General features: G+C 44.5%; 1 protein-coding gene across 15 annotated transcripts in view; it reads left to right on the forward strand.

Moving 5' to 3' along the window:
- Positions 1 to 23749, forward strand: part of TENM2 (teneurin transmembrane protein 2) — a 1297938-nt gene that overhangs the window by 1001720 nt on the left and 272469 nt on the right. For all 15 annotated transcript variants that reach the window (XM_051844423.3, XM_051844432.3, XM_051844433.3 and 12 more), the window contains one exon: positions 7592 to 7826. In XM_051844423.3, coding sequence (XP_051700383.1) covers positions 7592 to 7826 — 235 coding nt within the window. The remainder of the gene's footprint in view (positions 1 to 7591; positions 7827 to 23749) is intronic.

A 23749-nucleotide genomic window follows, 5' to 3' on the forward strand; every position in this document is an offset into this window, starting at 1 on the left:
CCCCTGGGACCCGAGTCATTCTTTAATTCATTTACTCATTCATTCATTCATTCTCTACCAGTTCCACACAAGGCTCTGTAATCTTGTACTGAAGATGCGAAAACACAAGAGACAGGCTTTCCACCGGAGGGACTGGTCTACTGGAGAACACAGAAGAGTCCCAAAATATTACAGAACCACAGGCCCACAGACAGCAAAGAGATGTTTGCAACGTGCAGAGGGAGTACCGCGAGACACGTAGAGAGAGCACACGGTTCAGGGTGAAGTTCACGTGTGTCACTTAACCTCCCAGTGCCTCCAGTTCCTCTTCTTTAAAAGGGAGAGCAGCACCTCCTTTGAAGGTTGCTCTAAGTTTTGAATAAAATAAAATGTGCAGAGTGCCTGTCCCACCGCTGATTCTTGTCGAACAGCATTGTTGGTGGTAGATCTAAGATGTCCCTCCAAACCTTGTTCTTCTGTCAGTGTGGGGAGAGGTGATGAAACTTTGGTTGCTAAGCCTACAGATGATTGTTCCTTATGATTGTGATTCCCAGGCTTCTGCCATGTGCTGTTGTATGTGTGTATATGTGTGTGTGTGTGTCATTGCCAGTACACTAGGAGTGCTTTTTCTCTGAGATCCCATATTCTGGGGAAGCAAGAGCACTACAAAGCATTCCTTAGGAGTAGCACAGAGCTTTCTTCCTCTGGTCCTCTGTTCAGCCTAAGTGGGGCCCTTCCAAGGACAAGCTCCTGAGGCAGGCGTGTGCTACCCTCTCTGCAGAGAGGAGCCAGCCAGGGCTGGAGCTGAGCTCTGGGAGGTCAGAAAGAGGATATCACCTGGCTCACTCGTTCATCCTTCATCCTTCCTTCTTTCCTTGCCTCTGCTCTGGAATGTGGAGAAAAGTGGTGGCTAATACTTGCTGCAGTAGTGACCCAGTCTGAGAAATACTGCAGACAGGTCACCTGCCCTGGGGAGTCAAGTATCTGGAATGCATCAGGAGCAGTGTGAAAGTCCATTCTTTCAGAGACAAGTCATTCAGTAGACATTAAGGCAAGCAAAGAAGGAGAAAGTTGAAAGTCCAAGGTGCCCAGCACTTACAGATAAGTGAGAACCTCTATTCCAAACAGACAGGGAGGCTAGATTTGGACCCGATCCCTCCATCCCTGGGTCAGTAGCCATGCATCTCTGCTTCAAGTGGGACAGGAAAGGAGCTAGGACAGAACGTGCCCTTGGTTCTTCCCCTTCATGAACTGATTGTCACTCAGACCCCAGGCCACCAGATGTAGTAACTGGGATACAACCCAGAGGGAGAGGTTGGAGGAGAGCCTTTGGGGAAGGCATAAAAAGGGGTGGCACTGTGATTTGCCTGTTCTGGCCTATTTCTCCTGACTAAGACAGTGTTGTGGGTCTGCAGAGAGCCCTGACATGCATGGCTCCCTCCAACTTCTCACAAATTTGATTCAACCATTAAAGCAAATGTGCAAAAAAAAAAAAAAAAAAAAAAAAAGGATCAAGCTGGCTTTCCTCTGGGTTTGCTAGGGATATATCAGCCAAGATGGTGTCTAATTCTCCCTTCCAGTGTGAGTGTACCCTTGTCTTCCCTGCTTATGGCTGGGAGAAAACGAGACTCCTGGGCTTGGATATCAGTTCTTCCACTTACTGAGCTATGTGCTCATTCGTGCCTTGTTTAACCTCTCTGCACCTCACTTGCGGGATCTGTAAAATGGGAATGATAGTGAACTCTCTCACATGAGTAGGAGGAAATACATTGCAGTGATGTGTGTATGGCTCTTAGCAAAGTACGGGATATAAAGAGAGAAGTTAGCTATGGCCAATATTAATATTTTATTGTCATTCACATCAACTGTTTTGTTTGTGGGATTGCACCAGCTCTGAATCCCGTGTTTCATTTTTATGATTGCTTAGATGCTCTTGAGACTGCCTATGTTGTCCCGAGCCAAGTTACTCAACCACTCATCACTCTGCCCTTCTGCGAGCTGAATGTGGAGGTGGAGGGGTCTAACGTTGGTGATGTCACCTCCAGAGTTCATTTGATATCTCTTTCTATGAGCTGCATTCTCAAGGAACTGGGAAACAATGGGGCCTGCAGCACCTAGGAGCCACTCATTTTCTTCACAGAGCCTTAGTTACTATGACTACTATTCCTATTATCAGTCCTGTTAATTGTACCAGATAACAAAAGATCATGGTAATACTTACTAATAGCTTGCTATGTACCAAGAATTGTGCCAAGCTCCTTATAATATAATTTCGTTTGATTTCCTTAGCAAGTGTATGTGAGAAAATGACTGTGCCCATTTGACGGATGGAGAAATAAAATTGTTAAAAACTAGGTAGCTTCCCAGTGGTCATATATCCCCTAAGTAGCCATGCAGGGAATCAGAGTTAAGCACCGGCCCTGCCATCTGCAACAGACTCTTCCCCTCTGAATTCTAACCTGGGGCTGTTATTCTTGAAAATCCTCACCCCAGTTCCTTCTGGCTCCCATTCAAGCTCAGATTTGAACAAAGCTTTTCGGTGCCAGTTTTCATCAGCCATACACTCCAAAGCTTCTACCAACACCATCTCCACTTCCTGCATCTTCAAATTGTTGTCAAGATATAACTTGCCTCAACCAGGTGGCTGAGGAGGAGGAGAAGGCAGTGAGTTTGTGGTTAATGCATCATCTTGGGTCTGAGGGGTATGGAGTTTTGAAAGGCTAACAATTGGCATACCATTTTTAGAAATGAGTGATGCAGCACTTATGCAAGCCCCTGCTTTTCTTTTTTCTTTTGTCCATTTTGTCATCCGTTTTAATCATAGACCATAGAGCAAAACAAGGCTGCTTATTGTGGGGGTGCCCTCCCACCTTTCCCTACCCCCACCTTTCACAAGAGTAGACCCAACCTAAATGCTGCCTGCCCTCCAGCCGTTTATTTAGGCCAAGTGCAGCAACAATAGCCAGTTATTAACTATTTACTTCCTTCCCTCCCCCAAAGTTCTCCCTTCCTTTGTTATTTCCAATGTGGGTATTGGTTGTTTCCACATCAGTTTAAACTGCTCTAATGTAGCCAGCACAAGAGTTGATAACCCAAGGTTTTGCACTGGCCACATCCTCATTGAAATTGGTACTATTAGACAACAGAAAAGCATTGCTTTCTTCTTCAGTTTTTATTCCTACTAGTAGCGTGCTTACTAGGTTGATACTGTATAAGTATCAACTTATCACAAACTCATCGTTTGTGGTGACATTGTACTATCATGTGACTTCATTGCTATGTAATAGACAAACCAGTAATAATATGTGCATTAATTAAACCTAATAATTGTGTGAAACTTAGAGTGGGCTTTGGGGTTCCTTCAGCAAGCTGAATTACTCATTTCTATTTTGAGTGAACGGAGGACATTGGCTGCTTTGGAGAAGGGCTCTTCATGAATTTTCCCTCTTGAAGAACTACAGGACAAGTTAGCATCAGCCATTGTTGGCATTTTTGAGACAGAAAACCTAAGAAGCACGTACATTGGATGACAGGAATAAAAACTGATAATTGCAAAAAGTGTTTGAGATTATTGGTTGTAGTGTCTTAGACTCATGTTACCCACACTGAATACCAGGCCACCACCAGTTAAACTAGGAGTGGAAAATGTAACAAATGTGTAGATGCATATATCCGGCCACATTAACATAGAAGGGTTATTAGGGTTTATGGCCCACCAGAGAAACTACCCAGGACCTTTGGCCATAGCCAGTTGTTGTCATGAGGGAACACAGAACCAGAAATCTGGGACAGTGCACACGTCATGACTTCACATTTTTCCTTACAGCCAGCTCTTGCCCTGGGTGGATGATGAAGTCTGTGTTTATTTCTGCTCCCTTCCAGGCCCTTGAGCACCGCAGTTATGTCGTGGCCATCCTTTATCCCTGAAGGGACCCAAAGAGGTTTTGTGCTCATGGTTTGGGGGAACTTTCTGGCCTTTAGGTGGCACACTTAGCCCTTTACAATTTTCTTTCCTCTTTCATAGCAAGCTTAGCAGGTTTCACCATTTGGCAGATGAGTAGGCTGCGAATTCCAGAAAGGAGGTAGCATGCCTGGGTTCATGCAAGCAACTTCTTTAGCTAACCGCCCCTCCTAGATGTTCCCATATCACTGAGGTATGTATCCCCACCACTGTATTGAAAGTGCCTTTAGCCGGCGTCGCAGCTCAATAAGCTAATCCTCCGCCTAGCAGCGCCGGCACACCGGGTTCTAGTCCCGGTCGGGGCGCCGGATTCTGTCCCGGTTGCCCCTCTTCCAGGCCAGCTCTCTGCTGTAGCCTGGGAGTGCAGTGGAGGATGGCCCAAGTACTTGGGCCCTGCACCCCATGGGAGACCAGGATAAGTACCTGGCTCCTGCCTTCGGATCAGCGCGGTGCGCCGGCCGCAGCGCACCAGCCATGGCAGCCATTGGAGGGTGAACCAACGTTAAAGGAAGACCTTTCTCTCTGTCTCTCTCTCTCTCACTGTCCACTCTGCCTGTAAAAAAAAAAAAAAAAAAAAAAAAAGTGCCTTTTCCTTCTGTCTGCTGCACCTCCTTGAAAAACATGGCTGTTGGAGAGACACACAGTGAGCAAGTTCATCAGTGCCTCAGTGCAAATGAACAAGAGCAATGCGAACATCTTTGAAAACTGAGGATGCTGCATAATTTTTGTTTTAGTTGTTATGACTTATTTATTTGCAGTGAAATAACATGCGGCTTCACAGGAGGGAAGGGTGAATGGAGGATTAAGTATTATTTCATTTCCTCTTATTCTGCTTTTGCTAGCTCCCGCCCACACCCCACCCCCACACTCACCCTGAGAAGCTCTAGGGGTTGTCTTCAGGGAAAATGGGAAGTGAACTTGACCACTCCACCCCTTTAAATGGAAAACTCAACATCCATTTTATTTGGAGCTTGCAGCTTAGTGCTCCAGTGGCTGCTTCCATTCCCCCTGGGCACCATCCCTGGATCCCTTGTGCATACAAACAACCTGAGGAATTCTGCCCACACAGTTGGACAGAGAAAGGCCACACAGGCTGAAGGGGGCATGGGAGCACAGAGGAAGTGGGGGTGGTGGAGGGGCCTGGTAATTCATTTAATGGATTAAAAAAAAAAAAAAAAAAAAGCAAAGGAATAGACAGGGGCCTCTTTGTACCTGGGGAAAGTGTGTGGTCTGCAGGGGTGAGGGTGCAAGGTGGAGGCAGCACGAGGTCCCACGTTGGGGCTTGGGCTGGGGAGGGTTCATTCTCACTTGCACGCTGACTCACCCCGTCTTCCCAAGGCAAGTCTCGTAATTACCCCACTAATGGGGAATAATGACACCACTTGGAAGGCAGTTGGGAGTGGGGGAAAGGCAGGCATGAGAATTCATGAACTGTGTGAGAGGGGCTAGGATAGCATCTCTGAGGAATCATTATCACATCATCTCACCCCGCTTCCCCACTCCTTTCCACTCATAGGAGACAGACAAATGCTAAATAACTATGTAATAATACATTACTAGACAGACAACAATGCCGGAAAATATAATAGCCTGCTCCAGCGATGAGACGCCCCCAAAGATATATTCAAAATGTCACCGATGCATAATGTAAAATATGAATTAGAGGTTCATTTGGAGGACATGATTTCAAATCTACACAACTGCACAGCGGCATTTACCACCGGGTTGGAGTTTTCGTTGTCTTTTTCTGAACATTAAAAAAAAAAAAAAAAAACACAAAAACCCTTTCCCCAAGTAACTTCCATCCATCCAGAGCCCAGACATGAAAACTTCCTTCCAGGAACTGGTTTCCCCTAGATTTTTCCTCCTTTCTCTTGGGCTTGCGACTCTCCAAACCTGGAATCTACTGGCAGTGTTGTCTGTCTCTCAGAATGTTTCTCAGTCTTCCCAGGAACCCTAGCATGTAGATTACACCTTTTGGAGATGTAGCCCGGCCACATAAGGAGACAAGTAGTTGAAATTTGTGTCAAATTGCTTGTTTAAATGACTTGAGCCAACTTCTTAAAGCCAGGACAGCAGGAGCCGAGGATTTTAAAAGTTGGCAGGGGCCAAAATGACAAGGCTCAGCAGTCACCTGGTGAGCTGCCAGCCCCGACTGGAGGCTTCAGAAAATAAACTTTGTCGAAGGACACAAATGAAAAGTCATGTTTCGGCATCCATGAAAGCAAAATTACAGTCTTCTATTGCACGGGAACTGCTTTCGTTTTCATTAGGCTTCAAATATTGTATGGATTGAGAATCGGTTGCTGGGAAAACCTTGCATGGAGTTATCCTGTGTGGTGATATTTGCTACAAGGAGGTGTTTGCAGAGGGAGAGTTCTCCTTTGTTCTTTTTTTTCCTGCATGGTTGGAGGATTTTGTTGTTTGAAAAATAGGATGCGATTTGGAGTCCGGGGTCAAGGTTTGAAAAGGCACGCCCTGACCTTCTGCAGAAACCGGGTCTTCAGGGTTCACCTCTCCCAGGAAAGAAGTCATCAGGCTCCCAGAATGAGGCGACTCACAGGTGTACTGCGTTGATTCTCATTTTCTCATACACACACACACACAAACCATGGTGTGTGTATATCAGAGATGCAAGGGTAGTTTTCAGAAAGTTTGCAGGAATTAAAAATGGAATGAAACACTGGAGTTTATTTTGGTGCAAAATAACTTTAGAAATGCATGCATCGTTTTTTTCATAATTCACATTTCCCACATAAAATGAAAAATGTACTGAAAAAATACTTGGCGCCAAAATAAGCTCCGACCTTCAACTGTGTTTTTCCACGAATGCTTTGAAGTACCCTCATATTTACTCATCTGTATATGGAAACACAAGCATATATATGCAAATGCTTATGTACATATATGCACACAACGTTTGTATACTTTGCATTAATTGTCAGTATTTTCAAAGACTGGGAATTTTTACCCCATCTCCAGATCTTCTGCTTTTCTAGAAAAGCTAGAATATGCCGCCACCTCGAGCCCTCCCTAGTGTCACGTGGCCTTGATTGGCTGGAGCCTAAGGGGGGGGGGCACTCTTCCCCTCTGCAGTTCCGCTCAGTCCACAAATGCAGGTGATGGTCCCTACAGGTAGCAGGGGCTTCAAAAAAAAAGGGGGGGGGGATGGGAAATTGGCAGCATCTTTTCATTCTGTTTTCCTTGAACTTTGGGAAGGCTCTTTGCATATGACAGTGTTGCTCCCTGATACAGTCTTATGATTGCCGTGAGAAAGATGAGATACCTGTGAAAGAATATGCATAGTGAGTGTGCTGGACTTGTTACCACCTTGAGTGTCATGTTACTCTCCTTGTGGTATTGAAGTGTTTCACATAGTCTCAGAGGTCAGCCCTCATCCACCCATCCACCCGGTGTGGTTAGCATGGTTTGCTGTTACTGTTCTTGGGATGCCTTTGGTAAAATGCAAAGTACTACAGGTATAATTGTCGCCAGTCCTGGGATGCTTTCTGCAGTCTTGCCTGTCTAGTCTGGTTTGTGGTGTTTGGTGATTGTCATCATAGAGACTTTGCTTCCAAACTCTGCAGATTTGCAGAGTGCCTGAGACTGGAATGTGTGGATGCTGATGGCTCTTTCTCCTTCTTTTGGCAGGCCCTCCAAACCACCACAGCCAGTCCACGCTGAGGCCCCCTCTGCCACCCCCTCATAACCACACACTGTCCCATCACCACTCGTCGGCCAACTCCCTCAACAGGAACTCTCTGACCAATCGGCGGAGTCAGATCCACGCCCCAGCTCCAGCACCCAATGACCTGGCCACCACACCGGAGTCCGTTCAGCTTCAGGACAGCTGGGTGCTAAACAGCAACGTGCCGCTGGAGACCCGGTAAGTCCCTGTCCCCAGCTCATGGAGAGGCACACCCCACCCATCTCCCACAGAGAGGGTCACAGTCTGCCTGTCCCCTACCCTGACTCATGCACTCAGAGCCACCAGGCAGCTCCACGTTCTGCTGGGAGACACAGCCTTGATGTAAACAATGGGGCAAGCTTGCCACCTCCTTCTTCCCTTGCTAATTTGACCCTGGACAGTGGGTTGATAGGTGTTTCTTTGTTCACATGTGTCTCCTTTTAATGCTTGTTTACTCTCTTAGACAGCTCTTGTGTACCCAACTAATAGAATTAGCATAACATATTTTTACTCAAAGGCTCATGGGAAAGATGCTTATAAGGGTATATTGACTGAAAGCTGCTGATAAATTATGCATTTGGCCTTTCTTGAAGTAATAAATGAAGACTCATTTGAAATTAAGTGTTTGGGGAGACCTTGAGAAACAGTCCCTGACTCCAGACTGACAGAAGTGTAATTTTAATTTATATTTCATCCAACGTGCAGTCCTGCTTCAATCCCGCCTGTACACACTAACAGCTTGATGCCTGTGGGGCAAACAGCAATGTATAAACACAAACAGGAGAGAAGGGGCAGCCCAGAAGTTAGGAGGGAGCAGGTGGGAAAACATCTCCAGGCTGGGCTTTCTTTTGTTTCTGCCTTTGCCTCAGTCCTTGTGCCACCTTCCAAAGCCATGCGTGCCTTAATGACCTGAAAGAAGAGCCATCAGTCACAGCGTGGTAGGAGGGGGTGTAACTGACAGATATTGAAAGGGCCTTGCTGCTTCATCCCCACACTCTCCTGGGGTCCTGCACTCCGGCTGCTATTGTTTCTATGCCCGGAAGAACCAGGGAGACTGAACAGAGACGGCCTAATTTCTATTGACGGATGAAAAAGTTATCAAATCGTCTTTAAACTTTAACTGCTTTGGTTAGAGGAAAGTCAGAAACAATCTGTACTCTTTCTAGGAATTGAAAGCCATAGATTGCATGTAGAGTTGTGTCTCATCTATAACATTTTGGGTTTTCTAAAATAAGATTTTGAGCATGAATGAGTTATTTGGCCTTGTCACTGTAATCACTCCAAAGCTTTATTTTTGGACAATTGTAGGGTATTTTTAACCACACCTGCATTCTTTATCTCTAAAGCTTGAAATATGTAGACAATTAAAACTATTATATATTCTATATGCTATCATATATAATTCAGATGTATACTCTCTATAGAGAATTTAAGTGTATACATTTAAATGCCTGCCGTGATAGAGTGCTCCACTAATAGACAGCTGTGCAGGAGGCTGACTCGGAGTCGTGTCGTGGTTGAAGATGTTCTTAAAGCTGGTTAAGGTTTTCTGTCCTTTTTTCTCCCCACATTGTTGAACTGTCAGGGAGTTTGTTGGTAACTAGTCACCCTATTTTTATATTAATAGATGATTACTTGCAAAATAGTTTCTTTTTTTAGAAAGCTTTTATTTAATAAATATAAATTTCATAGGTACAGCTTTTGTAATATAGCAGTGCTTCCTCCATACCTGCCCTTCCACCCCCACTCCCATCCCACCTCCTATACCCTCTCCCATCCCATTCTTCATTAAGATTCGTTTTTAATTATCTTTATATACAGAAGATTAACTCTATACTAAGTAAAGATTTCAACAGTTTGCACCCACACAGACACACAAAGTATAAAGTGCTGTTTGAAGACTAGTTTTACCATTAATTCTCATAGTACAGCTCATTAAGGACAGAGGTCCTACATGGGGAGCAAGTACACAGTGACTCCTGTTGATTTAACAATTGACACTCTTATTTATGACGTCAGTGATCACCCGAGGCTCTTGACATGGGCTGCCAAGGCTATGGATGCCTTTTGAGTCCACAAATGCCAGTATTTAGAGGGTCATAAGCAAAGTGGAAGTTCTCTCCTCCCTTCAGAGAAAGGTCTCTCCTTTTCGGATGGTCCCTTCTTTCCACTGGGATCTCACTCACAAAGATCTTTCTTGTAGGCCATATTTTTTTTTTTTTTTTTTGCCACAGTGTCTTGACTTTCATGCCTGAAATGCTCTTATGGGCTTTTTAGCCAGATCCAAATGCCTTAAGGGCTGATTCTGAAGCCAGAGTGCTCTTTAGGGCATTTGTCATTCTTTGAGTCTGCTGTGTGGACTGCTTCCCATGTTGGATCGTTCTCTCCTTTTTAATTCTATCTATTGTTATTAGCAGACATTTGGTCTTATTTATGTGATCCCTTTGACACTTATTCCTATCTTTATGATCAGTTATATACTTAAACTAATCACTTTAACTAGTAAGATGGCATTGGTACCTGCCAACTTAATGGGATTTGGAGTCCCATGGCAAGTTTTTAGCTTTACCATTGGGAGTAAGTCCGAGGGAACGTGTGTCAAACTGTGCGTCTCCTCCAAAGTTGAATAGCTGTTTTTGTAGACAGAGTAGAAGGAAAGAAGATAGTGTAGCCAGCGCCGTGGCTCAATAGGCTAATCCTCTGCCTTGCGGCGCTGGCACACCAGGTTCTGGTCCCAGTCAGGGCACCGGATTCTGTCCCGGTTGCCCCTCTTCCAGGCCAGCTCTCTGCTGTGGCCCGGGAAGGCAGTGGAGGATGGCCCAAGTCCTTGGGCCCTGCACCCCATGGGAGACCAGGATAAGTACCTGGCTCCTGCCTTTGGATCAGCGCGGTATGCCGGCCGCAGCATGCCGGCCGCGGCGGCCATTGGAGGGTGAACCAACAGCAAAAGGAAGACCTTTCTCTCTGTCTCTCTATCTCTCTCACTGTTCACTCTGCCTGTCAAAAAAAAAAAAAATGATATTGTGTATGGTTGTGCATGCCTGTCACTGATACTTCGCATACATCGTCTGTCTCATTCAAGCCTGGAAGTGACCCATGCGGTTGGGAGGAACTGTCCCTATTGCCATTTTAAGATAGAGAACCTAGTGTTGAGCATTTAGTGTAGCAGTTATGACACCCCTTGGGACGTGCACATTTCATACCACAGTGTCTGTGTTTGAGTCTGAACTCTGCTCCTGATTCAATCTTGCTGTTCATGCACACCCAGGAGGAAGCAGGTGATGACTCAAGTTGTTGGGTCCTGTCACCTACATGGGAAACCTACATCGTGTCCCACGCCCTAGCAAGTTTTTATCAACAGTGAAACAAACTAACTTGCAAGCCTATGGCTTCAGGAAGATAATAGATTTTTGAGCCACATTGGCTGGAACACTTGTGCTTCCTATACACGAAGACAGGTGGTCAAAATTTAATGAGTAAACAACCACGATCCTGTGTTTATTGACCTAATTGTGGCATTGAAGAGCCAGACCCCTCAGAGTGTTTGTTCTTTCCAAGGAATCTTGCCTTGGTGATAAGAATGCAACACATAAATGTATCTCCCATCCGCCACCTCCTGATGTGATCAGTCCATTTCCCAGGAGTTTTTGAACCATTTGTGATAAAGCATCCTTTTGACAAATATCTAGTAGAGAGGACCAACAAAACCAAGCAGATCACTTTCTTGCTTTCCTGAAGTAAGATTGCCAAGAACTTAGGTTCTCATCCACAGAGTGCTGTGGCAGATCATTTGGGCTTCCAGTATTTCAATAATGATTAGGACTTTTCAGTGATGCTTTTGGAAAAGATAAAAGACAAGATTTTGCAGGTAGATAGGATTGTCAAAATCTTAAAGTCAATCCAAAGGAAAAATAAGAACAACGTGTGGATGTTCTTTGATCATTATGTTCTAAAGCCCAGAGATTGGGGTGGGTATTGGGCGTAGAGTTTAATCCACTGGTTGGTACACCCACATCCTAGATAGGAGGCCTTGGATTTGAGTCCTGGCTCTATTCCAATCTCCACCTTCCCACTGATGTACACCCTGAGAGGCAGCAGATGATATCTCAAGAGATTGGATCCCTGCCACTCATGTGGGAGTTTCATATTTAGGTCATGGCCCCTGGCTTTAGCCCGCTGGCTTTTGCAGGCATTGGCAAATGAACTAGCAGATAGGAGCTCTCTATTTCTCTTTCCCACTTCCTTATTAACCCCTTCCATCCCTCTCAAATAATAAAATAAATATTTTTAAAAGTGCCAAGGATTGGCAAAGGTGTGATTAAGGCCATTGAGGTGGGGTAACACCAGAAACCAAGCACAGCGGACAGATGTCAGCAGATCTCTGGAACCCCTTTCATAGACCTGAGTCCACAGAACTCGATTAGTGCAATGGTATCATGTAAGAAAATTTTAGCAGCAGTCCATGGAATTGTTGAAATTTATGATTCTCTTTTAAGTCCTATTAACTTAGTCTCTTATTCACAATTATTAGCAAAGTCCTTCACATATGCTGAGGGCTATGTTAGGTTCTGGAAAGTTAGAGATTAAAACATGTATCTGCCCCTCATAGTCCGCATAATCTAAAGGAAAAGATAGGCACATACATAGAAAACTAGAGCAGTACATTCATCATGGAAAGTGTGAAAGTTACGTGGCTGTATGGGGAGAGAAGTGGGTAACTCTCCCAGAAATGTCAGAAAGTGTTTCACCCTTCACGGGCTACTTGACCTTGGTTTTGAGGTATGAATCGAAGTTTGCCTATTAGGTAAGTGGAGAAAAGCAAAAAAACTACCATATTATTAGCTCCCATTCTCCACTGTCTTGTCTTAGAATCATGGCAACTAGGAACTGAATACATTTGCTCATTCAAACACATTGTGTCTTATAATGGTGTCATTTTCTTACCCAAAAAAAAGAGTATATGGATAGGAGTTCTTTCTAGGGGCATGATGCCATGTTGCTGTCCATCAAACCAAATAAGAGCTGGCTAGTCACAACCAGGAGAGAGAACCCTGAGAGGCAAGACATTCAGGAGGCTGAACTTGATATAGTCAACAATTTTAAAAGTGAAGTGGAAACTAACAGACAGCTTCATCACCTCTACCTTTGTTAATGCAGACTTGAGGTGTGGTGGAAGTTCATAATTCTGGGAGACATTGAACAGATGTTCTACCACCCCTGGAAGTTCTAAGCCAAGTCCAAAGTATTTCCTTGGACTCAAGGGGGGATGGTCCCTGGCCTCTCCACATTGCTCTTTTGATATTCCCATTATGAGGTGTGCCAGCTCCTCTCTATCAACTAAACTCTTCCCATTGTTTTTGCTATGCAAGTAGAACTGGAGGTGCTGATGAAGGAGGAACAGCCTGAAAATAGGACTATACAAATTTGGAACTGAGCATAAGACAAGAAAGCATATAAGGGAAGTTTTGGATCAGTGTTAATAATCTAAAAGAACAATAAGCATAAATGTCTACTACCAAAAGCTGTGAGTTGAAGTACAAGCTATAAAAAAAGCAGGACATAAGGCAGAGGAACAAATTGCAAGCAGTCTATACTGCTTTTTCTAAAGTAGGATGTAACAAAATCACTCTGCCCACCATCTTCCTCCCAGCCTACTCATGGAAGGTCTTGCAGCCAAGTCTACCAGCAATGCTGCCTGAATGTCAGCTGTCCACTCCTTTTGATGCTGAGAGCAATGAGCTTAGGAATCTCTCATGTCACCAGCTACTTTGGGAGTTTCTAAACCAGGCTTCTCTTTTCTAAAATAGAAAAAAAGTAGTCCTGTGACAGAACCCAACTTTGCTTTGTGTGTTTTGCTAAAGCAAGCTTCTCTGTCTGAATCCACCTGGGCACCAGGTCACCAGAAGGTCCCTTTTGAGTTTACCTTTGCCCTAGAAATACCAGAAGCCCTCATTTTCAGCACCAAGATCACCAGGCTGCAAACAAGTTTGGCAGTTGCTGTTTAAGATGGCCATCCATTATTCATTCCAGAAAGACTCATGAGGACACACTGTAGAAGAAAAGCACAGTCCCTGTTGTTACAAAGAGTCTAGTCTGGATGTAGAGCATGAACAAATGATTATACAAATGTCCCTACTGTGACAAATGTGGTGTCACGAGAGGTATAGAGAAGCCAGACCCATGAGAAATGGATAGTTAAGCTGAGTCCTAAGAAAGAGCGGGTGTTAATCAGGCTCCAAGAGCATTCTTGGTGGCAAAACCAATGACTCAGTGAGGAGAGCAATGCTAAGGCATCAGGGAAAAGAAAGCAAACTAGAAAGCTAGGCAAAAACAAGATGGTACAAGGCTTTGATGTCCATCCCAAGAACAATGAAAAGACACTGAAGCATTTTTTAAGCAGGAGAGTAAAATAAGATTTGGTTTTATTTTGTTTTTAATGATGGTAGCTGCTACATGGTTATTGGAATGCTAGTGGTAAGGTGGACGGTATCACAAGACTAGAAGTCCAGTTGGGAGAGTATCATAACAGTTAAGCTGAAAAGCAGTATATCTTTAGATTAGAGTGACAGTACTGAATATTCATAGAACTAAGGTGTACTTTTTCTTTCTTTCTTTTTTTTTTTTTTTTTTTTTTTTTTTTGACAGGCAGAGTGGACAGTGAGAGAGACAGAGAGAAAGGTCTTTCTTTTTTTTCCGTTGGTTCACCCTCCAATGGCCACTGTGACCAGCGCACCGCACTGATCCGAAGCCAGGTGCTTCTCCTGGTCTCCCATGCGGGTGCAGGGCCCAAGGACTTGGGCCATCCTCCACTGCACTCCCAGGCCACAGCAGAGAGCTGGACAGGAAGAGGAGTGACCGGGACAGAATCCGGCACCCCGACCAAGACTAGAACCCGGTGTGCTGGCGCCACAGGTGGAGGATTAGCCTATTGAGCCACGGCACTGGCCTTGAGGTGTACTTTCAAGAGAAAAATCAGTGGAAATGATTTTTTTGACTTAAGAGTCTGGGTGAATACTGATGTCATTTTTTGAAGAAGGAACAGGTTTGATGGCAAAAAACACAAGTTTAGCTTTGGGCATATTTAATATATGATGCAGCAAGAGAATTAAGTAGACTTATTATCTAGATGTAATTTCATTTCAAAATATACATAACTCTGAAATGCAGGCATTTACAAATAATAGCATAGTTACTGTATCCACAGCTCTCAGCAGTTGATTTTTCCCTTTAAAATATATCTCTCTAGAAATGTTGTTGATTCTGCATGATTGTATAGGTCTGTCTTAACAATTTTTCTTTATCATACCCTTTTTGCTTAGCACTTAACTTTATACATGTGATCCATTTAAGCCTTCTGTTAAGGATATGCTACCATACCTATTGGAAAATAAGGGAAACTCAGGCCCAGGGAGTTAAGTTACTGACATACAACCCAATTAGTAAATGGCAAAGGTGAGATTTGAACCTCGACCTCCCTGACCTCAAATTCCATTTACCTTAAGTCCCACATAATAGTCTCTTTAGAAAAAAAAATCTGTGCGTAGCCTTATGACAGATGACAAATTAATGTGCTTACACTACAGAAACAGTGAAGTTGATGCCTTTAAAGTTGCACAAGGTAGGGGCAAGCATTGTGGCGCACAAGGTTAGGCTGCTGCTGCAGCACCAGTGCCCCATAGGAGCCCCATATGAGTGCTAGTTCAAGTCACAGCTGCCTCACTTCTGATCCACCTCCCTGCTTCTGTGGCTGGGAAAGCAGCAGCAGATGGTCCAAGTACGTGAGTCCTTGTCACCATGTGGGAGACCTGGATGGAGTTTCAGGTTCCTGGCTTCCACCTGAACCAGCCCTGGCTCATGCAGCCACTGAAGGAGTGAACCAGCTGATGGAAGATCTCTCTCTCTCTCTCTCTCTCTCTCTCTCTCTCCCTCTCCCCCTCTCCCCCTCTCCCCCTCTCTCTTTCTTCTTCTCCTTCTTCTTCTTCCTCTTCTTCTTCCTCTTCTTCTTCCTCTTCCTCTTCTTCCTCTTCTTCTTCCTCTTCTTCTTCCTCCTCTTCCTCTTCCTCTCTCTCTCTCATGCTGGCTTTCAAAAAAAAAAAAAAAACTTTGATTGAAAAAAAAATGGCACAAGAAAAGAAATGATCTATATGGAGTGATCACCTGTGTGTTGCTGGACGTAGAATTAGTCTTTGTGAAAATCAAGCCAGGCAAGATATTAGGGACCCATCTCCGCAGAACTGGGCAACCCAGGATGGTAAATCTCAGGCCTGGCTGCTCCAGGATGGTGGCAGTACAGGGTATGTGTGAGCTGAGTCTCAGCGGGAGGCTCAGTGCCCTGTGTATTATGAAATGTGAACACAAGTCAACACTGTGGAAGCGAGTAGCTCAGCTACTTTCTAGCTCTGTGAGTTGTATGATTCTTTTTTTTTTTTTTTTTTCCAAACAAGGCATTGCCTGATTGGTAGGGGAAACAACAGGCAGTTGCAGGTACCGTGACTGAAAACTTGGTCATTGTTGGGATGTCACTGTTGTTCCTGTTGGCAGGAAGCTTGGCAAGTGCTCTGAGAAAGCATTGCACGTATTGGGTTTGATGAATGACATCTAAGGAATCTAATTTGGGTATGAGAATTTCAGAAATCACACTTTTTGTCTTCAAGACAAAGTTATCTCCACCTCATCTGGCTGCTTTTTTTGGTAGTACCCATTTGAGAATCAAGATGCAAGACCTTTATAAATGAGATCTTTCCAGAGAAGTCACACGATCATTGAAACACTGTCACCATGTGGAGGCCAAAGACTGTGCCAAACCTGTTCTCAGACTGATTTTTGTACCAACAAAATAATTTTCTGACACAATCAGTGACAAGCCTGATCTTGAGAATATTAAACCACAGTAACTTGTTTGCTGTTTTTTTAATTTTTATTTTTTTATTATGTTTCCAAGTAAGCTTTAAAACTAGACTTCATTCTATGTGGAGCAAATGCATCGAAGCTCTTTTCAGATCGATAGGCAGCCTGATTTCTCCATACTGCAGAGCACGATGCCCCCTCTACATCCTCATCAGAGGCAACATGGAAATTAATGAGACCTTTAGGTTATCCTTTCAAGCTCGGCCTTATTTTATGGCTTTACCTTGCCTTTTTGACACCATGATCCCGCCTGGCCACCAGCAGCATTTCACGTTGCAGTGCACTTTAATTTTGCAGTTTTCTTAGTCTTCCTTGGAAACTGGCAGCTTATTAATCTCAATAACTGAGCTGCTCAATAGGCAAGCTCACCAATAAGAAATCAGGCTGTGTCTTTTTCCCCCCTCCCATGGCAGATGGAAACAGGGAAGAGGGGAGGGTTGCTTGTTGGATGGAAGTTGGGGATGGGGGGCAGTAGAGAAAAAGCTGGTTAGGAGGGGCACTTCTCACCCCACATCTCTTTCTGACAATTGGCAGGAAAATAAAGCAAGGCTGCTGAAATCCAGTGCTCTGCAATTTATGGCTCGTGGTGCTAAACACACTCAGCCCCATTAATAAGAAAATAAATAAAGTGTTGTGGCACGTGTGCAAATTACAAGGTGCATTAGGAGAGAAACAAGCATTACATCTTAATCAAGACCACTGGAGCCTACTTCTGGCATGGTTTGCAAATTTCACCCTTGAAGGTAGAGGGATCCAAGGAGACCTTGACCTTTTTAGATGGGACCCCTGTCTGTAAAATTAAAAACCTGTTTAGCCTATGACTGGAGCTTCTTACTTGGAAGTTCCCACAGCTGACCCCTTGGATAGAAAGAACTTTTAGAAAACTCCATTCCTCTGCAGCCTTTTCCATGGAGACCCAATTACAAATCGAGGCCACCTTGTGGTCATGCGTTGTAAGAGCAAGAGTCTGCCGGGTTCTACGGACATGTTGAAGACTTTTGGGTCCAGTGCACAGTTGGGGGAAAAAAAAAAAAGTATTTCCATCTCTCTCTGTGATCTCTCGCCCATTCAGCTAATATCAGCCATCATTCCCCAGGGGCCTTTCTTGAAGTCTTCCCAGAGGATATTTTATCTGGCTTGGACAGGGAGAGACTTGATAAAGCACAAGTCTTTTTCTAATTCTGGCTTCCCAATGATCCTGTTCTTTTCACAGAAGCCAGATAAGGTATTCATGGTGCTCCTAGGCTGGGCAAGCAGGCTCTGCTTCTTTGCTCAAGTTTTCTTTGATTTATTAGTCTCGGTCTCCCTTGTCTTTGTGAGATGGGATCTTTGTCCTCAGAATCCTGAACCTCAACATCCTTTAGATTATAGGGGAGTGTTTAAGAAACTTTCTCACACAGCTCTCCTGCCTCCACAACCCGCCAAGCAGTGTGGGGCTTTCCTGTGGGCCTTGTTTGCACAGACTCATTTTTAGAGGTCATGGCAATGCCAAACACGAATGATCAACCCTCCGAGTTGTGTATTTATTAAATCCCTTGTAGAATCATTTCATGCTTAAAGTCACTGCTTAGGGCCAGCATTGTGGCATAGCAGGTAAACCACACCTAGAATGCCTACACCCCGATGAGCACTGGATCAAGTCCTGGTTGCTCCACTTGCCATCCAGCTCCCTGCTAATGAGCATGGGAAAATAACAGAAGATGGCCCAAGTGCTTGGGCCCCTGTTGCCCATGTGGGAAGACTTGGATGGAGTTCCCAGCTCAGCCTTGATGGTTGAAGCCATATGGGGAGTGAATCAGGGGATAGAAAATCACAGTCTCTGTATTTCCCTCTCTGTGTGACTGTACCTTTTAGATAAATAAATAAATAAATCTTAAAAAAAAAAAAGAACTGCTTAAGAGTCTGCAGATACCCACAATTTCTGTCATCAGTACCTTAATGGTGTGTGCCTTTTACTTCCAAGCAGAATGAATAACAATTCTTTTCTGTTACATTGTTTTGCAATTGCATTTCAGTTTTTCAAAGCTTCAATTGGGTACAAGCGTCCATGAGTCGATTTCTTGGCAATGAGTCCTCCTCTAAAGATGTTGCAACCCCATGATGTGACATTTAAGATCTTATTTTTTTTTTTAATTGAACAAGGATGGGCTTTTGGTGTGGTGATTAAGATGCCAGTGGAGACACCCATGTCACATAGCAGAATGCCTGGGTTCGAGGCCTGGCTCTGTTCCTGACTCAGCTGCCAGCTAATGCGGAAGCTGGGAGGCAGTGGTGAGGAGGCTCGAAGTAGTTGGGTTCCTGACCTGGGGGGAATTCACAGCCTTTGGCTTCAGCCTGGCCCAGCCCCAGCCATCACAGAGATTTGGAGAATTAGCCACTGGATGGGAATTCATTCATTCCTCCACTCTTTCTCCCCACCTTCACCAATCCCCCACAGCTGCCTCTCTGCACTGAAGGCAAGGTGCAGGTGTTACTGTTCCTGCATTGCTAAGTACTTACGTAAGAATGTAAGAGAAGCTTCATTTTAGTCCGTTTTAGTCTCTAACCAACAAGATCCTATCTGCTATGCAGGAAAACATGTGATGAGAAGGCACAGGGAGGTATCAGGCCCATTGCAGTGTTTGGTAGGACCCCAGAGAAATCTACTCTGCCCATATCCTCGTCCTTGCCAGTGCAGGAGAGTGAGGGAATAAATTCACAGACCTTCTGAGACTGGGATGGGGCTGCGCCCTATGTGTGTTTTCTACAGTGTTCTTGAGCTCACTTGAGGGCCCTTCTTTCTCGGAATGTCCTGCAGCGGTGTGCTGAAGGCAGAGGGACAGTGAGATCATTTTTCCCATCTGCTTAATCTCAGAATCCACTTGAGAAGGAGAAATCATGGCCCTCTTGAACATCCTCTCACTTCCCAGAAGCCATCGGGAAGTCTTTTGGCTTTGGTTTTTTAAGCGTAATCATCTCTGCAATGCCTACTTTGTGCCAAGTATTGCTGGGTACTTTGCATCACATCGTGTGCATCAAAGCCCTGCAGAGATGTTCTTGTCCCCTTTCGCCTGTCGGGAAAATGAAACTGGGGAGGACGGAGGATGTGAGACAGAAATGAGATCCTGGCAGGTGTCTGACGTCTCTCCGCCTCATTTTTCTCTGTGTTTCAACAGCGTTCTCAGGCAGATCTCCTTCTTCAAGGGTCTTAACAGAGCTACAGTCTATACTCTCATGAGTTCGAGTCAGAAGGAGAAGCTCTTCTTCCTGAGATTTCAACATTCCCTTGATTGCGTCTTATGAAACCCAAGTAGGATAGTGGGCCCGCAACAGCTCAGTCCCCAAGCTTTGGAGAACACAACATTTTCATTGGCAGAACCTGCATCACAGGCCTACCTAAGGCCTCAGAAAGGGGCATGGCCTAACCCAGACCATAGATGGAAACCAGGTAGGCAAAACCCATAGACCAGCTCAGGTCAGATGCACTGCTGGTGTCTGTAGCCCGGCTGCCTTTCTTACTTCGTGATTATAATGATGTTCTCCTCTGGGCAGATGCAGCCCTGGCCAGGGTGGAGTAAGTGGCAGGGATAATTTCAGGGCACAGAGTTACCTCATTTTCCTGGGCCCAGAAGGAGGTTTACAGCTGATTCCAACATGAAGCAGAAAGAATAAGTTCCGCTGGCTGACTCCCGCCCCCTTCTGACTCATTCCCCTCTGGTTCACGTCTCAAATACCCCCACAACTTTTCCTTGGAGTTCACTGTGGCCACTTAATGCATTTTAACTTTTATTAGTCTCCTGATGTCTCTTTTAAGCGATCATCTTCTTTCCGGCAAAAGTGCTTGGATTCCACATTTTCTAATTAAAACACGCTCATTTATTGTCTCACTAACCAGTGCTCTTTATGAGGGCTCATGATAAGAAAGTTAACTCACAACATCTCCTTGTATTTCTCAATTCCTGGAAATGGCTGGGGAAGCACTTTTACCTTTATCAAGTTGAATTACTTTGAAGAATTTTTGTTTTTGCTTTTTCATAAACCATGAATGGGAAATGTTTAACTCCATGCTTCAAGATCATAATGGTCTCAGCAATGTGTTTTATCCTCTTTCTTGTGAATATCTTGGGTAGGTTGCTTTTGCAGGGGTCAGTCAGCTCTGAAATGGGTCATAATACAGGCAGCATAGAATCATTCTGTGCTTAATTAGAAAAAAAAGTTGTTGTCCTAAAGTGCAGTGTGTCCTGATGTTAATAACGGTGCCCATTGCTACTTTCAGTCCTGTGAGTTAATTTGCTGTCATGCAAAAATAGTAAGGCTTGGTGTAAAAGGAGGAAAAGGTAACACACATGCATTGAAACCTACCTAGAATCACACTGTCATGGTGCCTGTGGTGACACTGGTCTAGGGGTGCAGATAAAGTAGGGAGGACATATGCAGTGTGTATCTGGGTATACTGTGTTTTCTGTCTTTACCCTTGTCTACTTTCTGGTCACCATACACGAGCAGTGTCAGGATGACTGTGTCCTCATGCTATACCTGTGATGCACGTCTTTTTTTTTAAGATTTTATTTGTTTACTTGAAATTCAGAGTTAGAGGCAGAGGCAGAGACAGAGAAAGAGAGAGAGGGGTCTTCCATCCACTGGTTCACTCCTTAAATGGCCACGATGGCTGGAGATGTACCAATCTAAAGCCAGGAACCAGGAGCTTCCTCCAGGTCTCCTGCATAGGTGCAGGGGCCCAAGGATATGGGCCATATTCTACCACTTTCCCAGGCCATAACAGAGAGCTGGATTGGAAGTGGAGCAGCCAAGACTAGAACTGGCACCCATATGGGATGCTGGCACTGCAGGTGGTGGCTTTACCTGCTACACCACAGTGCCAGCCCCAGATGCACATCTTGAAATTCATCATTGTGCCATTCAACCTGGGGGAAGGGGAGAATGCTGCATTCTTCACAAAGCTAAAATGAAGGACCAAGTGGGAGAGATGGAAATAGGTGGAGAAGGAGAAAGAGATGGGGAGAGAAAAGGAGGAAAAGTGAGAGAGATGGAGAAGGAGAGGGAAATGAAAATAGAACAATGGAGATGATGGCAATTGGGAAGAAGATGTATATGGGGATAGAGAGAGGGAGGATTAGAGATAGAAAAGGAGAGGGGAAAAGGTCTGTTGCTAGGATGTGGAAATAAGCAGGTACCTTCTGGGAGGCTGGCTCCTCGGTTTGGACAAGAGTGTCAGCAGACAGGAGTCAAGGTCAACTTGATTTGGGTTGGCTAAAACTGAGCCCTGGTCATTTAAGAGCAAACGGCATCAACTGGCAGCTCAGTGGCAGAGTTTTCACTCTGGAAGGCATGTTAAGATCGCTTTATGTAGGCTAATGTCTGTTTTGTAAAAGAGGAGAGTGAGGCCCAGAAAGTTCCATGACTGGAAGCTGGGAGGAGAAATCTGGCTGCAGCTTTGCTCAGCACCCTCACCATTGCCTGCATAATTAGAGGAGCGTCGTGCCTACTGATTCCCTTGAGAGTCTCTATCTCCATTTTCTTCTGCAAAGCAAAGGTCACAAATTTATGGCAAAGAATCAGAACACATATTACAACGGATGTGTCTTTTCCATTACTTTATTAAAAAGTATATATATTCTTCTGGTAAAAATAACCAACAATTGGAAAGAGAGGAAATAGAAGGTAGCATTCCCTGCTTCTCAGTTTCTATTTTCAAGGAAATGCCACTTGAAGGTTCCTGATTTTAAGTATCTAAAAATGCTTATGGATGTCCAAGCAAATTTTTTTTAACTCTAATATAAATAGAATCATGTAGATACCATTTGGCAATTTCCTTTTTTTAACTTAATGAAATATTGTGGAAATGTTTCCAGGTAATTTCATGTAGACCTGCCTCATTCTTTTTCCAAGTCTGTGTAATATTCCGGAATTCCATAATTTACTTAGCCAGTGTCTTCCTGTCGATGGACATTTAGACTGCTTTCAGATTGTTGCGATTACAAACAAAACGGTAATGAAGAGGCTTGTGTATATGTTTTTCTTTGCATACTTATGTGATTAGATTCAAAAATTAAATTCCTGGAAGTGAAGTTGCTTGATCAAAGGGCATGTATAATATGCACTTTGAATTTTGATAGATTGTGCCAAATTATATACATCTCCATTTGAATGTTACCGTCTCTCTCTTTTTTAATGGCCTGCATTTATTTTATGGGTTTCAACTAAGAATCCCAAAGTTTATGGTGTTAGATTTTAGAGAATTGAATTTTTTTTTCCAAGGAATAACTTACTAAATAATAGTCAAATCCACTATCAACGTTGACGCCCCTTCTTACATGCCTGGCACGGTTTGAGAAAGGCGCATTGCTGTGGGGTAAATCTGACTCACTTGGCTCCCCAGTTTCTAGCTGTAGGGCCCTTTCTCTTTAGTCCCAGTCTGCGCTGCTGTGTGGGCTATGTGATTCCAGACGCCTCACCTGGGCTGCCTCTGGTTTGCTCGTTATTAATTTGGCACTGTTTAAATTTGCCTCTTCTCTCCATCTGCCTTGCCTCGATCTACCCGACGGGGATGTTCTCAGTGTGGAAGATGACTTAGTCAAGTCCCCGAACCCCCCAGAGAAATGACAACTACAGCACTCTTATTGTTCTAACGATTATGGGAGAATATGTGATCAAGGGCTTGGAAATGCAGCTAGGAAGACGGACTCTTTTGTCAAATGAGTATGTGAGGGCTCTGTCAATAAGAGACCCTCAGGCCAAACCGAGGTAGTTCCTTTATCTAAAACCCGACTTTATGCTAAATACGAATTTTTGTATTTCCCACCTCCTCTTGGTAATCTCATTACCAGCTGCGTTCATAGGACTTCAGCCCACGTTTGTGGAGCTCCTACTCATGGGGGAGCCACACGGTGAGGGAATGGATGCAAAAGGCACCACCCTTGTCAGCTGGGGACTGGTGTCTGGTGAGATCCAGGCAGCACAGCCGATGGTGGATAACAACAAAGGCTGTAGTAAAATGGACATAAGCTCAGAAGCTACTGGGGAGGATGAGGTGGTTGGTGGAGGGAAGCACCTATACTTAACGTGTCAGGGAAGCCTGGCAGCTGGGAACAGCACCTGATTCCCATCTTGATGCAACACTGAGCATTACCCTGTCGGAAGACACCCAGAGCAGAGGCAAGAGAATAAGAAAGGTTGAGGAAAGCAAACGTGTGCAAGCGCCGTGCACCGATGGG

The sequence above is a fragment of the Oryctolagus cuniculus genome, chromosome 6, assembly GCF_051225735.1.
Source record: "Oryctolagus cuniculus isolate XC-2025 breed Fujian yellow rabbit chromosome 6, ASM5122573v1, whole genome shotgun sequence".
NCBI classification, from domain to species: domain Eukaryota; kingdom Metazoa; phylum Chordata; class Mammalia; order Lagomorpha; family Leporidae; genus Oryctolagus; species Oryctolagus cuniculus.